This window comes from Cynara cardunculus (genome assembly GCF_001531365.2).
Source record: "Cynara cardunculus var. scolymus isolate 2C chromosome LG 3, CcrdV1, whole genome shotgun sequence".
In the NCBI taxonomy this organism is placed as follows: domain Eukaryota; kingdom Viridiplantae; phylum Streptophyta; class Magnoliopsida; order Asterales; family Asteraceae; genus Cynara; species Cynara cardunculus.
In genome coordinates, this window is record NC_037530.1 from 31,063,185 (window position 1) to 31,076,797 (window position 13,613).

Here is a 13,613-nt window from a genome sequence, read left to right on the forward strand (position 1 = left end):
TGACCTCCTCTAAAGCTCCCTCGAGAACCTCCGCGAGGTCCTCCTCGGAAGCCACCTCGGTATCCACCTCGACTGACCAAGGCAGCATGATGATCGGGAGGCTGAGCAGACTGAAAGTCCTCATTTCTAAGGACCCGAGCGAATGTCTCTTGAAGAGAAGGGATCGTTGATTCGTTCAAGAACAGTGATCTGATGGAATCAAATTCTGGTAGTAGACCACTCAGAAAGCTTATGACAGCAATTTGCTCCCTTTGAGTCTGCATAGCTTTCACATCAGTGCTCAAAGGAAGGAGAGAATTCATCTCCTCATAAACCTTCTTGAACTCCATGGCATAGGTCATAAGAGAACGATCCTGTTGTTCCCCACGATGAAATGCCTTACAGACACTGTAAATTCGTGAAATGTTGTTTTGCCCAGAATACAGGAAGTCAAGATAATCTATTAACTCCTTCACATACTCACAATGACTGACCAAAGTTGAGACCGAAGGCTCAATAGAGTTAATAATCTGCAAGAACATACGAGCATCTTGTTGTAACCAAAGGTCACGATTACCGTCAGTAGAAGGGTCAGAATCTAGATGAGAAGCCATTCCCATACTTCGGACATACAGACGGACCATTTTGATCCATTCAAAGTAATTAGTACCGTTAAGTTTATTATCGGTAACTCTACCACTCGTCGGGATCAATTCAGGTATACGAACACTGCCAGACGACTTGTCATCGAACGACTTGTCTCCATCTTTAGCCATCGGAGATGGAGCGGATGAAGATGGCGACCTTCAAGAAACAAGAAACAGAAGTTGGGATGATGCCGGCGGCGGCTGGCGACACGTGGGGTGGCGGACAGCGACTGGAAAACACCGGGTTGGTCGTCTGAGTCAGCGGCGGCGGTGCAGCGGCAGCGGCAGATTCCGGCGAGCAGAGGCGGCAGCGGCAGATTCCGGCGAGCAGAGGCGGCAGCGGCAGATTCCGGCGAGCAGAGGCGGCAGCGGCAGATTCCGGCGAAGTCGGCTAGGGTTCCGGTGACGACGGCAGGAGGTTTTCAGAGTGGCTCTGATACCATGTGATCAGAGGGACAGAGAGAAGAAGTATTCTTATTTACTTAATGAATAATTACAAAGGAGAGGCGTGTATATATATAGACACAAATAAGAAACCCAAACCCAAATAAGCAAAGGCCCGTACGGCCCAACAGAAACCCTAAACAGACATAATATTTACAATATATTCTAACAGGCTCCAAAGGTCAAAAGTGCCTGGAGGTCCCAGGTTCGAATCCAAGGAGGAATAAAAATCCCCTTGTGGCCACGGAGGTTCAAATGCGGTGACTCTGGGCTACCCGTGAAGCGGGTGGTCACCCAGGGATTAGTTAGCTTGCATAGCGGGTTGGATATCCAGGTTAATCAAAAAAAAAATATTGGTGTCCCGTGATTTAAAATAAAATAAGCAAGTATGTCATTTTATATTTTTGCCTAGACTAGGTTTTATATGGAGGAGAAACCATGGTTTTCTCCATCGTCTCTTGCAATACAACTCCATGCTTTTCATTATAATCAAATATTAACATCAACAAGCTGCAGAAAGCAATATCAAAGATTGCATGGATCACCGCTTTGTTCTGTTCAAATATTTCTTGAGTGCCATTTCCATGATGTACGTCCTGCAAAGATATGGGATAGATAATTAGAAGTCATGGCTATACATCAGTTTCATCAAGTACAATCAATCTAGTATGCTTAAAGCATCTGCTCCTCATAGAAAGTCTTCTAAAACTGTTCAATGAAAAACTGAAGAAGCTATCAACATTACCCAATCAACAATTAAGACCTTCTTTGCTCCGGCAACCTGTGCTGCTGATGCAGCAACTGCTGCATTGTTGTGCAGGCAGAATCCCATTGCTTGTTTTACACCAGCATGATGACCAGGAGGACGGACCTGACCCATCACACACACAGAGATTAATGAAACCGGTAGAGGTGAATTATAGTGACCGCAGGGTTCAAAATTTATTTTACCAGAGCAAACCCGTTTTTAGCACGCCCAGAATATATTGCTGAAGCAAGATCAGCACATAAACCTGCTGCAAGCCTGGCAGCAAGTGCTGAATCTTTGTTTGCGTAAGTGTCAGGAGTGAAATAACTGCCAGTCGAACAATTGTTACCAATATAATGTTGATAACGACACCACTCTGCCTAGATTTGGTGTTTATGATTGCAAGAACCATGCAAATATGAGATATGCACCTATGCCATCGTTAAGAAATGACAAGGAGCAATAAAAAAATGCTGAGGATATTAGTCATCCGCTATTCAACATACCTTGCAACACATTGGCTTGTAAGTTCAACAGATTCAATATTTTCATCAGAGTGAACCTGAAACAAATATCATAATAATATGAGGTCAATAGCTTTAGTTAAACCATAGATACTGTTTATACATCTGTAGCACCTATATAGGTCACAACGAGAAGCAATTCCATATATTAGTGTCAAGTGAGCCAACAGATCAGGCTCAAGTTAGTAACATAAAATATTCATTTATAATATACGGTCAGCTTATACTTATATTGGTCCTAGGAAAAGAATGATATGGCAATAAAGATGAAAGTAGAAAATCAAGATTGCAACTAAATCCATTGCATTTCATGCAACAGACGATCAGTTACAAGCGGGCTTTAATCTAATAAGGGAACGCTTACCATCTGGAGTTCTTCTCGTGTAATTTCTCTTGCTGTAATCGGATGGCATCTTCCAGGAAATATACCTGCAGGTTACAGATGAGAAAGAATCAAGGATTGAACAGACCAGCACAGCAGAAAGGAAGAGAGAGAGATAAATAGAATTGGGGATCCAAGCAACATAACAAAGAAGAAAGACAAGGCAGTTAAGTCACACACCTGCAGTTGCGAGGCTGGCAGCAATGGCACGAAGACGGTCTGGTCTTTCTGGATGTGGAAGAGACTTCCTTTCAACCTACAATATAACAATCGAGCAAGGATATCCAATCATAAATTGCAGGATCTAGCTAGAACAATCTAACTAACAGAATCCAGGCAAGCACACAAAAACAGTCTTTATAAAAACAGAAAAACCTGTTCACCTCCTGTAGTAAAAAATTAATACATGCTTCTTTCTTCAATCATGTATCATATATAAACCTGGTAAATTAACTTATTTTTCTAATACAAAATGGTGTTCTAGCCTCTATTTTGCATTTACACTCAAAAAATCTGAAACAAGTTCCATAGATTTGTCATATTCTCCTTTCTCAAAGATCCAGTTTCCCGTTACATTTTCTCTGTCCCACCCAGGTTCTACATCAACATGATGACTTTTTAGTTCTCCAGCAATCTTCCTCCAAAACGAGCCTGATCTTATGCATCGAACTCATAAGATTTTGTTCGACTTTCGTTCTTAAAGGTGCTTGGCAAATGCAAAATCCACCAAGAGGTATCCATCAAATTACAATAGTTGGTCCAGCAGTTCGCTTAAAATTTTCTAGTCTGGCTATCCTTTCGAATCTTCCATCAGGATAGTGGCAACTATACAGAAACAAATAACAGGCATTTTGCATTGAATTAGGACCAGTAATTCCTCTTCAAAAACATTTCTTCTCAACCAACTTAGGAAAGGTTCTAATAAATCTCGCACTGAGACAACATCCATATGCATCTTGTGAAGCCATATGCCGTAGTGTTTAGCTAACATCCAGGTCAATCTCCCCTTTGTTGTAAATTGGCTATTTGGCTCTACCTGATAGCTATCACAATGGTTTCTACACCTTACATCAGAACATAGTGCTTCGAACCTGTTTTCATTTTGCCAAAGTGGCAAATACTTGATCAATCTCACCAAATTGAAAATTAGAACCATCTAAGGAAGTTCTTGAAAGATCCAACATGCTTTTAAAACTAGACTTATTTTCATCCATAAATGGTTTATTATGCAGACAGTACATGCGATCTTTATCCTGTACATGTTCTCCAGGTTTTCATTGGGAGAGGGGAATGTACTACATGCAATGTAGTTCTTTGGTTAAGGGGAACTCATCAAGTCATGTATTCTCAGATGTTTTCACATAAGTCTTATATCACATTGGCATATTCTACTGACGCTTATCATTTGCGATTACTTAGATACCCACCACATAAGTTATGAACTTATCCCCTATATTGTTACAAATGTAATATTTTAACTGTGACAAGTGACCACCATATCCTAACCTATCACTCAATTTCACTATCATAGTCCAAGAATAGTCAAATTTGAAGGAATACCACACAACAGATTCCAAAAAAATGATGACATTAAACATCTAATTACATAAGTATTAAGAAAATGAAAAATGATGAAGGATGAGATATTAGTTTTTGGTTCACAAGAATTTATAAAGATTGGGATATTGGGAAGGCATCTTACTTCGGAGTGAAGCAACATTCTGTCATCAAAACCCACTGCTGTCGATTTATGTGGGGCTGAAGTCCGTGAGCAAGAAGCTACATTGATAGACCAAAACAATCATAAAAATGAAAGCATTGAGAAGAAAAAGGAAGACGAAAAACCATCAACAATCAACATCAATGTGGTTGGTACTCTGTCCAATTATGTAATTTTATATCAGCTAGAATAATATCATCTAATAACACTTCTGATTTCTTTATTCATCATTTTTTTCTCTTTTTGTTAAAGTATTCTCTTTTTGCATGATATCAAGAAATGAAAGATTAACTTGATGTGGGAAGTGATTTTAGATGATGAGGTGCTAAATTGATATCAAAACAAATATAGGCAGCCAGGTCATTTGTGTCTCCAGAATGGGCTCACTACAAAAAAGCCTATGCACAAAAGAAGCCACCACGGTTTGCCACCACTTAAACTGCCGACTTCCAGTTTGAAAACATAGCATTCCTCTCCAGCAACATGCAAACAGTGAAAGGAGGAATATGCTTCAGACCCTTCTGCTTTGAACTAAACATAAAAAGCAACATCATAACCTTAGAATACTCAAATCTAAAATAGCATGCATCATACTCGAGAAGTTGGCAGGACCGATTTCCAAGTTTAGTTAGGTTTAAAGATTAATGGATATTAAATGGAATATTATATGTACTAACATGACAATGGATACAGCTCATGGACCCAACAGATTTTTGAAGGGCGTTCATGCTAGTAGTTGGTAGGAAGTTATGAAATAAGAGATCAATGAGAACAATTTCCTTTTTTGGTTCCAAAAGCCTTCTTTCTAAAATCAAATAATGTGGATTAGTTTGAACAGTATATTTCTAAAACATTTTTTCAGCATTATTCTTCGTGTGATTACCGTCACTATTAAGGTTGACTTCCCTCTTCACTCCATGCTTCTGCAAATGTGATTTGTTAAACTTATAGATTTTCAGAGCATAAATTATCATTGCATAGTTACTATTTAATAGTGAAGATGACAAAATCACATGATTAGGGTCACCTGAATTATATCACAATGTTACTACAAAGTCTCCTATGATGTCCAATTGGATAAGAATTAGGGATTCACTTAATCAGGGTTTGTAAGTAATAACTGGGGATTTATGGTAGTTTGATTGATTCATGTTTTATTTATTATCAATGTACTTTAGTCCCTTGCCCATTTTATTAACCCCTAAACCTAATTAGGGATTTCATTCTATATAGCTTGACGTTATCCCCACATTTCAATTCAACAATTGAATATATTTCGAGTGAGCAAGAGTGCTCTTCACATAATTGATTGTGCGATGCACACAATCTGCAGGTTAGATGTCCTGGTTGAGATAGTTAGGAGGTCTCAAGGATTTTAGGTCTGAAACTCAGAATCCTAATTCTCTTTTAATTTCTATAGTCAAATCTTAGTGTTTTAATTCTTTGTCCTATATAGGTTGGTCTAAGAGCTCAAAATTCTAAACCTTTACACTGAAAACAACAAAGAAGATGCTCAGTTATGTTACCTTGCTTGAGGAAGCAAGATGATTTTATCAACATGCTATCATTTGGCCTTGTTTTAATGATGTCGGAAAATTTCTATTAGAGACACCTATGTGTCATATTTTATCTGATTAAGGCATCCTCCAATAGAGGTATGATTTAATGGAGTCCCACAAAACATTGATAGGACCTAACAGCAGGAGGCATGTTCAAATATTTGGTTACTCCCCAGCACCTAATTAAGCATCTAGATAGTTCATTATGGGCTGCCAGAATTGCTCCCACCTTAGAGATCATATAATTAGTCAACGCATATATTGACATGATATGCAACAAGACAGCTCAAGACGAGGAGCAAAACAAGAAATATGAAAAATTCCAGATTAGGATCCAGTTAAGCCTTCCTAGATAATATCAAACGAGTATGGAAGGCAGAAAGAATATGGAAATCATTTGGTCACATCAAAGCATATTTTAAGCATAGGCATGAAAAAGAGTAACCCTGACTAGGAAGGATACACTTTCTGCAAGCCAGGGGTCTTCAAGGAGACAGCTGCACTATTCTCCTAGATAGAGGATAAGTCTGAGCACATCCCACACCCAAGCCATCCTCCAAGTGGGATATATTGGGCTGTTTGGTTTGGTTTTTGACTAGGAAGGATACAAGTAGCACAAGTATAAAAAGAGAGTAACCCCAATAGAGACTATTCAACTAACAAGGCAGCGCCATGCAAGAAGAAATAAATGATGATAGTTTCCGAGACTAATCAAACAAACAAAAAAGTAAAAATATTTTTAGTTAATTGTACATAGACCTCTCATGTAACACTAATATGGAGAAGCAAAAAAATTATAATAGACTATCTTTTACACCTTCTAATTCGCCATCTCGTTCCGATGATATGTTCAGAATAGAATCTGCTTCCTGTGAAGGCAATGCAAGAAAGCCATGCCTAAGGATTCCAGATTCTTTATGCTCTCCACATATCTGCATATAAAAGTTTTAGCAAATTATTGACAAGCATCCCACTCAAATCATGGATATCCAAAACATGTTGGAAACCAAACTGCTGGAGCATGAAAGATATAATGCGTCTTGGGTTAGATTAACATATGGTACTAAAAAAATGAAAAGATGAGTGCATTATGAAAGGAGTTGACATGACCATACATGGCAATAGATAGCATCATCAACATTAACCATTGTACAGTTAACGCAAAACCATTTGACAACCGGTATATGTTTTTCTAAAGGCTCCCAATCGCTGTCATCTTCATCATCGAAATCACCTTCTTTGCTATATATATCCTGAAGGGTCATGTCTTCATGCTGCCTCGAATACTTCTGCAGTTAAAGCTTAACGTAAAATATGTATTTCAAGTCATTTAGAATAGCAAGGAACACCTTAGATAACACCATTAATAGGTAATGATATCTAAATTCAGAAATCCACTAATTACAACATCCAAAGTTGATCCACTGTCCAAAAAACTGTCCACGTTTCACAATGGGAAGTCAAAAATAAAGTAACTACCCAAACTCAAACCAGAAATCAAATATCACCTTCTTACTAATGTTTATTTATGTTAGTACTTTTATGTAGTTCAATGTAGTTATTAAAAAGTGGGCTAGAATTCAGAATTAAAAGTGGACCCAAATAAACATTAACAATGGAGCTAAATGCACCAACTCTTGCAGTCTATTCCATTAGCAATGGAGCATAAAATCGCAAAGTTTTAGAGTCTACAGGAATCTCCTGAGACAATGTCAAGAGGGAATGAATTCCTATGGAAAGTATAAGCTACAAAAAGTGGCTTGCCCATGCTGTTAATCCAACCGCTATAACGGTGCCGTAGCGGTTAGCGGTCATGAGGAAAACAGCGGTGGTCAAATAGCGGTCCCGTGATTAGCAGTGACAGCTAAACAACCTTATTTTGAACACTCAATAGCAGCCGCATAACCGCTACTTGTAGATGGGTTTTTTGGCATCAAGCAACTATTTTTTGGGCTTTTATTTTGGAGTTTGGACGTAGTCTAGGTTTTATTTTAAGCGAAGAATATTAAGACTTAGTCGGTCAATGATTTAGCAATTTGTTTGGGTAAAACTTGACTTGTTTTGAGTTTATGTTTTGACGTTGAAATTATTATTTTTATTGAATACATCTAATATGTTAAGTTATGAATATATATATATATAATCCTAATTACTATATAAATCACTACTTTTGGGCAGCTATACCACCATTTTACCATCACGATAACCGTTATTTGAAATCACAGTCCTGACTGCGATTTCATATTTTGTAACAGTATAGTGACTCACAGTGTAGTATAAAGAGCAAATATATCTAAAAGAAAGAATTCCAAACTGCAAGTCTCACTTACTTTGCTTGTCATTCCATCAGTTGATATTCCAGAAACATCCCCAGAACCTTCATAGTCATGGCATGTACTTGCAATGATTCCACCAGATCCCAAGTTTCCCTGCCTTCCATTAAAGCCCTGTTCGAGAGTTGGGTCGTTTGGATCATGAATGTTGGTCTCCGCCTCCCCATTTGCTAAGCGGCTGATTTGCATGGCATTCGAGGACGCTTTGTGGTCAGAGTGACAGCCCTCTAACACAATCATTCCTTCATTAAGAATGCACAAATCAGTGATTATGTCCTAAAAGAAAGTAAACATGCCAAATATTTCATGTCATAATCAGAAGGCTGATAGAAAAATGGACACTCCTTGTTGTAAGACAAGATAAAATTCATAGTATCACACAAACTTGACACTTTCTGCAGGTACACAACAGCAATGTTTAGTGGTACACAGGTTTGAAGCTCAAGAAAGAGCAGTGTCAGACCCATTACACGGTTAAATTTACAAATGAGCCACATGACACAGAGCATAACAGCAAAATTCTTGGCAGGAAAGTAAAGGTATCACAAGATTCTAAAAGGGTGGCTCCAACTTTGTTGACAGGGACACTTGATCTGGTACTTTGATAGCCTTCTTGAGTACTGTGCTGCCTATTTTTACCTTAATAACTATACTAAATGCCCACAGGTTATCTTCATTTGGCACTCACTAACTTATAATTATTACTTTTAGTGCAAATCACAAAACATGGAAGCCCAATCCAGCAATATCGCAAGAGTGAAGGGGAAGAGTAGTAGACAACATTTCTCCTATAGTAAGCAGAAAATAAATGAAATTATCCGTTTAGATATCATAATTACAATACTAAGGTGTGTTTTCAGAAGAAGAATAAACCTAACTTATAATGTGCAATTGGATGGATAGAAGAATGCTATTTCACAACCTTTGAATGTAGGATGCGATGTTACTCTAAGTTTCCTTTATCTTCAAGCAAGGGAAGAGGTTAACATTTGGTCCACTTTATGATTCTGTCAAGAATAGTATTGGTGAAGGGAAATTTTTATTGGAAACGCATAATGAAAGATCGAAGACATTCTGGGTCAGATTCTTTACCAAATATTAAATGTTTTCATAAAGTTACAGTCCAACAAGATGAATGCAATCTGAATATATGGCCCTAGTGACTGTTAACCATTCCCTACACATGTTACTTGATATGAGAAAATCTAAATTGGAACTTTATACTTCTGAGTTGAAAAAAGGCCCAGTCAACGAACTTTTTTTCTGTTGCCAAAAGCAAACAATGTTACACATGTCAAAAAAGAAATATTAAAACCATAAAACTTAGAAAATCTGACGATTGATCATCCCGACATGCACATGCAGAAGCTTAGATTTACACATGGAGAAAATTGCGTTGCTAATGTAGCAGTTACCAATCATTCTGAACAAGACAAACAAATTTTCTGTACTAATTGAATGTGAATGTAGATCAATAGAGGGGATTCTATAGAAGTTCTTCTGTCTCATCCGTGATGATTATGTGATCATTTTCACCTCTCTCTCACTTGGCGACTACAACTTCAAACTAGCAAGGGACAAAAAGGTGTCTGTCTACTTAAATGTGGGGCTATAACACCAACCCTTCAAGGCCTTGAGATGCTAGAGAACATCATACACCAGGCCATATGCCTTTCTTTTGGCTTCTAATGTTTTTCCCCATAACAAATAGACACACAGGCAAAATGCTAATGAAAGGTTCCACATTAAGAAATAAAAAAGAAAACATCTTCTAAAACTTAATGGGAAGAAGGGTATAGGAAAGTCAATTCAACGTATTAACTTAATGGGAAGGATGCTACAAGAATGTCAATCCAACGTAAACCAGAGGGTGAGACCTCATCATTGGCTATCACTTCTTCACATACAAAACCTAGGTATATGTTATTTCCCTTGGCCCTGATGTTGCAGCCAAGGACTTCAATTGAAACAAACAATAGCAGAAAGTCAAACATAACAAGAAACAAGAAACGCTCAAGTACCCATTTTCTGTTAAACCCAAACAGTCCAAGAATTACGATGATGAATCAAAACATAGAGACCAAAACAAAATGTGTGTACTGAAATTAGTCCCAGACCTCAAAGTATAGGGTTTCAAACAATATATTACTAAAAGTTCAAAAATGTCAATTACCAAAGATGTTACCAGACATACTCATAACTTGTTTCTTCTATGCATGCTCGTGTTCCCTACATAAATTTTCAAATTCATCGGGAAAACAAAAACTCGAACAGTAATCCAACGATAAAACATTTCCCTCCCGTATATACATTTGAGTACACGTGACCAATAATGATGAAAGAGATCGAAAATCAGAATGACGCTTTTCTCGAAGAACTGACCTGATTAAGCTGAGTGCAGAGTTGAATCTCACTATGATTTCAACGACTTCAATTGATTTTTTCTCCTGGTCTCTGATTTTGGGGGAAGAAATGTTTTGAGTGACGGGACGCGAGCCGATTTTTATTGGCGGGATTTTTGCATAGATGCCCTCATACTTTTATGTATTGTCATTTCATGCCCAGGAACTAACAAATTATGCCGAATTAACCCCTTCTCGAATTTCTTGATTGCAAAATGGACCAAGAAGGGTTAAGGGTTGTGCGGTTCATTTTCTACTAAGACTTGTATAGATAAATAAGGAGAACCAAGGTTGGTATCCATCACTATGGTGAAATCGAAGAAACAAGGAGAGGTGAAATCGTAGGAACAGATTTGAGGCCTTAAAGGTGTTGAATTAAACAACGATGTTGTCGTCGTTGTCTCTCCTTCATCGTCAACAATGGTGGCTGTAGAGTTGGGCTAAAAAAGAAGAGGTGAAGTTGTAGGATAAGGGTAGATAATGGTTGAGTACGAAGGACACATGGTTTATAGCTAACTGATTAAGCCCTTGGCTGAGTGAATAAGTCGCAACCGAACAGCTTGATGTAACTGAGCGAATAAGCCATAACCCTTATACAGCCCATTTAGCTCCTACCGAACAACCCCTTATATAACTTTTGAGATGGAAATTTGCCAATTGGAGACTCGTATTTACATGGACCCGTCTGTAATGAGGTTATGCGGCCAGGATTTCCAAGTTTATGTATTGGCAAAGGTGACGATGTGTATAGACTTATAGGCGTTACGATTTTTTAAGATCTAACAATTTCACCGCTTGACTTGTTTTTACTATCATTATATTGGATTTTACTTTGATCATTAGGTTTTTTAAATACTCCTAACACAATTTGAGAACATTTGGAATATCAATTATCGTTTGAAAGTACATCTTTTCTGAAAATCTTGACCCAATAATAAGAATAAAGCACAGAATGTTTTCTCAAACATGGAGGAATTTTATTCGCTACCAACAAAAATAGTGTGACAAGTCTCTTCTAGAAGAATGTTATCTACATAAGCTATACTTCAACCACTTTTATATAGTCATATCTAAATCAAGAAAGTGCTTCATTATAAGAAGGCTTCAAAACTATCATCCTACCATCACATCGAAATGAATGTTATAAAGTTAGTCGACATTGTTTATTCATATATGAATAAACATATATGAATATGATTAGGAGATGAACTTATAGTCGCCGGAGTGGGGTCGCGGAAGGCGGCAATGGTGCTCGCGGCGATGGCACTGGCGGTGGAGGATCCTCCCGTCGCCGATGAAGATGGTTCGGCCGACGAGGATGCAATAGGTGCGGTCGTCGGCGACGTACTGGTGGTGGTTGCAACGGTGGTCTTTCGCCGGCGAAGTGAACGCCGGGATGGGTGGTTTCTCACCGGTTGCTTCGTCGCGCCATAGAAAAATAGTTTGGCTGGCGATTTCTTTAAAGAAGATATGGGAGACGAAGGGAGAAATGAGAAATGAGGGAAAAATAAAAAGTAGTTTTTGGTTTGTTTATTTTAAAAAATTTAAATCTTGGGAAGGAAAGAGTGAAAAAGTGATTTGAAAGACAATGATGGCAAACTATTTTATTTAAAAAAGGAATGACCAAATAATGACCTCATTTCCATGATGTCTCCTCTTAGGGTACAAGTATTTGTACAAAATACAAGTATTATACCCAAAATTTTCAAAAAGACATATGTTGAAAAATGCACACTTGAAAATTTTATTTTCAAAATTTCGTCAAAAGTTGGTCATTTTTTTAAAATAAAATCTTGCTCTTCATCATCACCCTTGAAAAAAAAATGTAAAAATTTCTTTTAACTTTTTCCCATTTATTTTTCTTTTTCTAAACATTTTTCCAAAAAACCCACATATCAAAGGCTAATCATCTAAGATGTACTTAGCCAATGATATGACTCAAAAACCCTCTTTTCACAATCTCTCATGTTTACTTCAAGGTGACATCATGTCCTTTCCTAAAACATTTCATTACTATGAAAACAATGTATATGTTGACACAAAAAAAAATGATGTTGGCTCATCTTCTTTAAAATTCGGATAACCCAGACAGTGAGCACAAACTTTCCACTGTCTACTCAAAAACACCAGATTTTTCCTTTATTATTTTTTTCTTTTTCTCCATTCTTGCTTTCAAAATAAAATATTTACAAAGTTTTGAAAATCTTTTTCAAAAATCACTGGGTTGGACCGATTATTCCCTCCGGGAGGAAATGTTTTATCCGATGCCCGTTAACTTTGGAAGTGCTATTATCTTGGGGATTTAAAAGATCCACAGTTTCGAATTTTCCCACATTTACTATGGTGAATGGTCCAGACCATCTCAACTTAAGTTTTCCGGGAAAAAGCTTTAGTCGATAATTAAAAAGAAGAACTTTTTGACCATTTTCGAAAATTCGGCGATTTATCCTACGATCATGCCAAAATTTTGTTTTTTCCTTGTAGAGTTTAGCATTCTCGTAGGCATGAAATCTCCATTCTTCCGACTGATTAAGTTGGAGTTTTCTTTTTGCTCCCGCCGAATTTGCGTCCAAATTAAATTCTTTTATTTCCCAAAAAGTCTTATATTCCAATTCGAGCGGGATGTGACATGTTTTTCCAAAAACTAACTGGTACGGCGACATTCCCAAATGGGTCTTGAATGCGGTTCGGTATGCCCATAATGCATCATCCAACTTAAGCGACCAATCCTTACGATCCGGTCTTACAACTTTTTCTAAAATATTTTTAATTTCTCGGTTCGAAAGTTCGGCAAGACCATTCATTTGGGGATGGTATGTCGTAGCTACTCGGTGTTGGATGTTGTATTTGGTGAGAACGGTAGATAGCATTCGAT

The 13,613-nt window shown here is 37.7% G+C and overlaps 1 protein-coding gene across 3 annotated transcripts in view; it reads right to left on the reverse strand.

Annotated features, from left to right (window-relative positions):
- The window catches only part of LOC112508643 (histone deacetylase 15), a 20,270-nt gene extending 9,473 nt beyond the window's left edge, over positions 1-10,797 (reverse strand). Inside the window, exons 1-12 of one of the 3 annotated variants that reach the window (XM_025113321.1) lie at positions 10,719-10,797; positions 10,522-10,565; positions 8,334-8,578; positions 7,119-7,292; positions 6,821-6,935; positions 4,427-4,503; positions 2,905-2,980; positions 2,707-2,771; positions 2,325-2,380; positions 2,022-2,145; positions 1,816-1,941; positions 1,616-1,666 (exon numbers count right to left, since the gene is read on the reverse strand). In XM_025113321.1, the coding sequence (XP_024969089.1) occupies positions 1,616-1,666; positions 1,816-1,941; positions 2,022-2,145; positions 2,325-2,380; positions 2,707-2,771; positions 2,905-2,980; positions 4,427-4,503; positions 6,821-6,935; positions 7,119-7,292; positions 8,334-8,578; positions 10,522-10,534 (1,122 nt within the window). In that variant the 5' untranslated portion in view covers positions 10,535-10,565; positions 10,719-10,797. Of the gene's footprint in view, positions 1-1,615; positions 1,667-1,815; positions 1,942-2,021; positions 2,146-2,324; positions 2,381-2,706; positions 2,772-2,904; positions 2,981-4,426; positions 4,504-6,820; positions 6,936-7,118; positions 7,293-8,333; positions 8,579-10,509; positions 10,566-10,718 lie in introns of all 3 variants that reach the window. The other 2 variants (XM_025113320.1, XM_025113322.1) reach the window with 2 other exon arrangements.
- Positions 10,798-13,613: the final 2,816 nt, after the last annotated feature.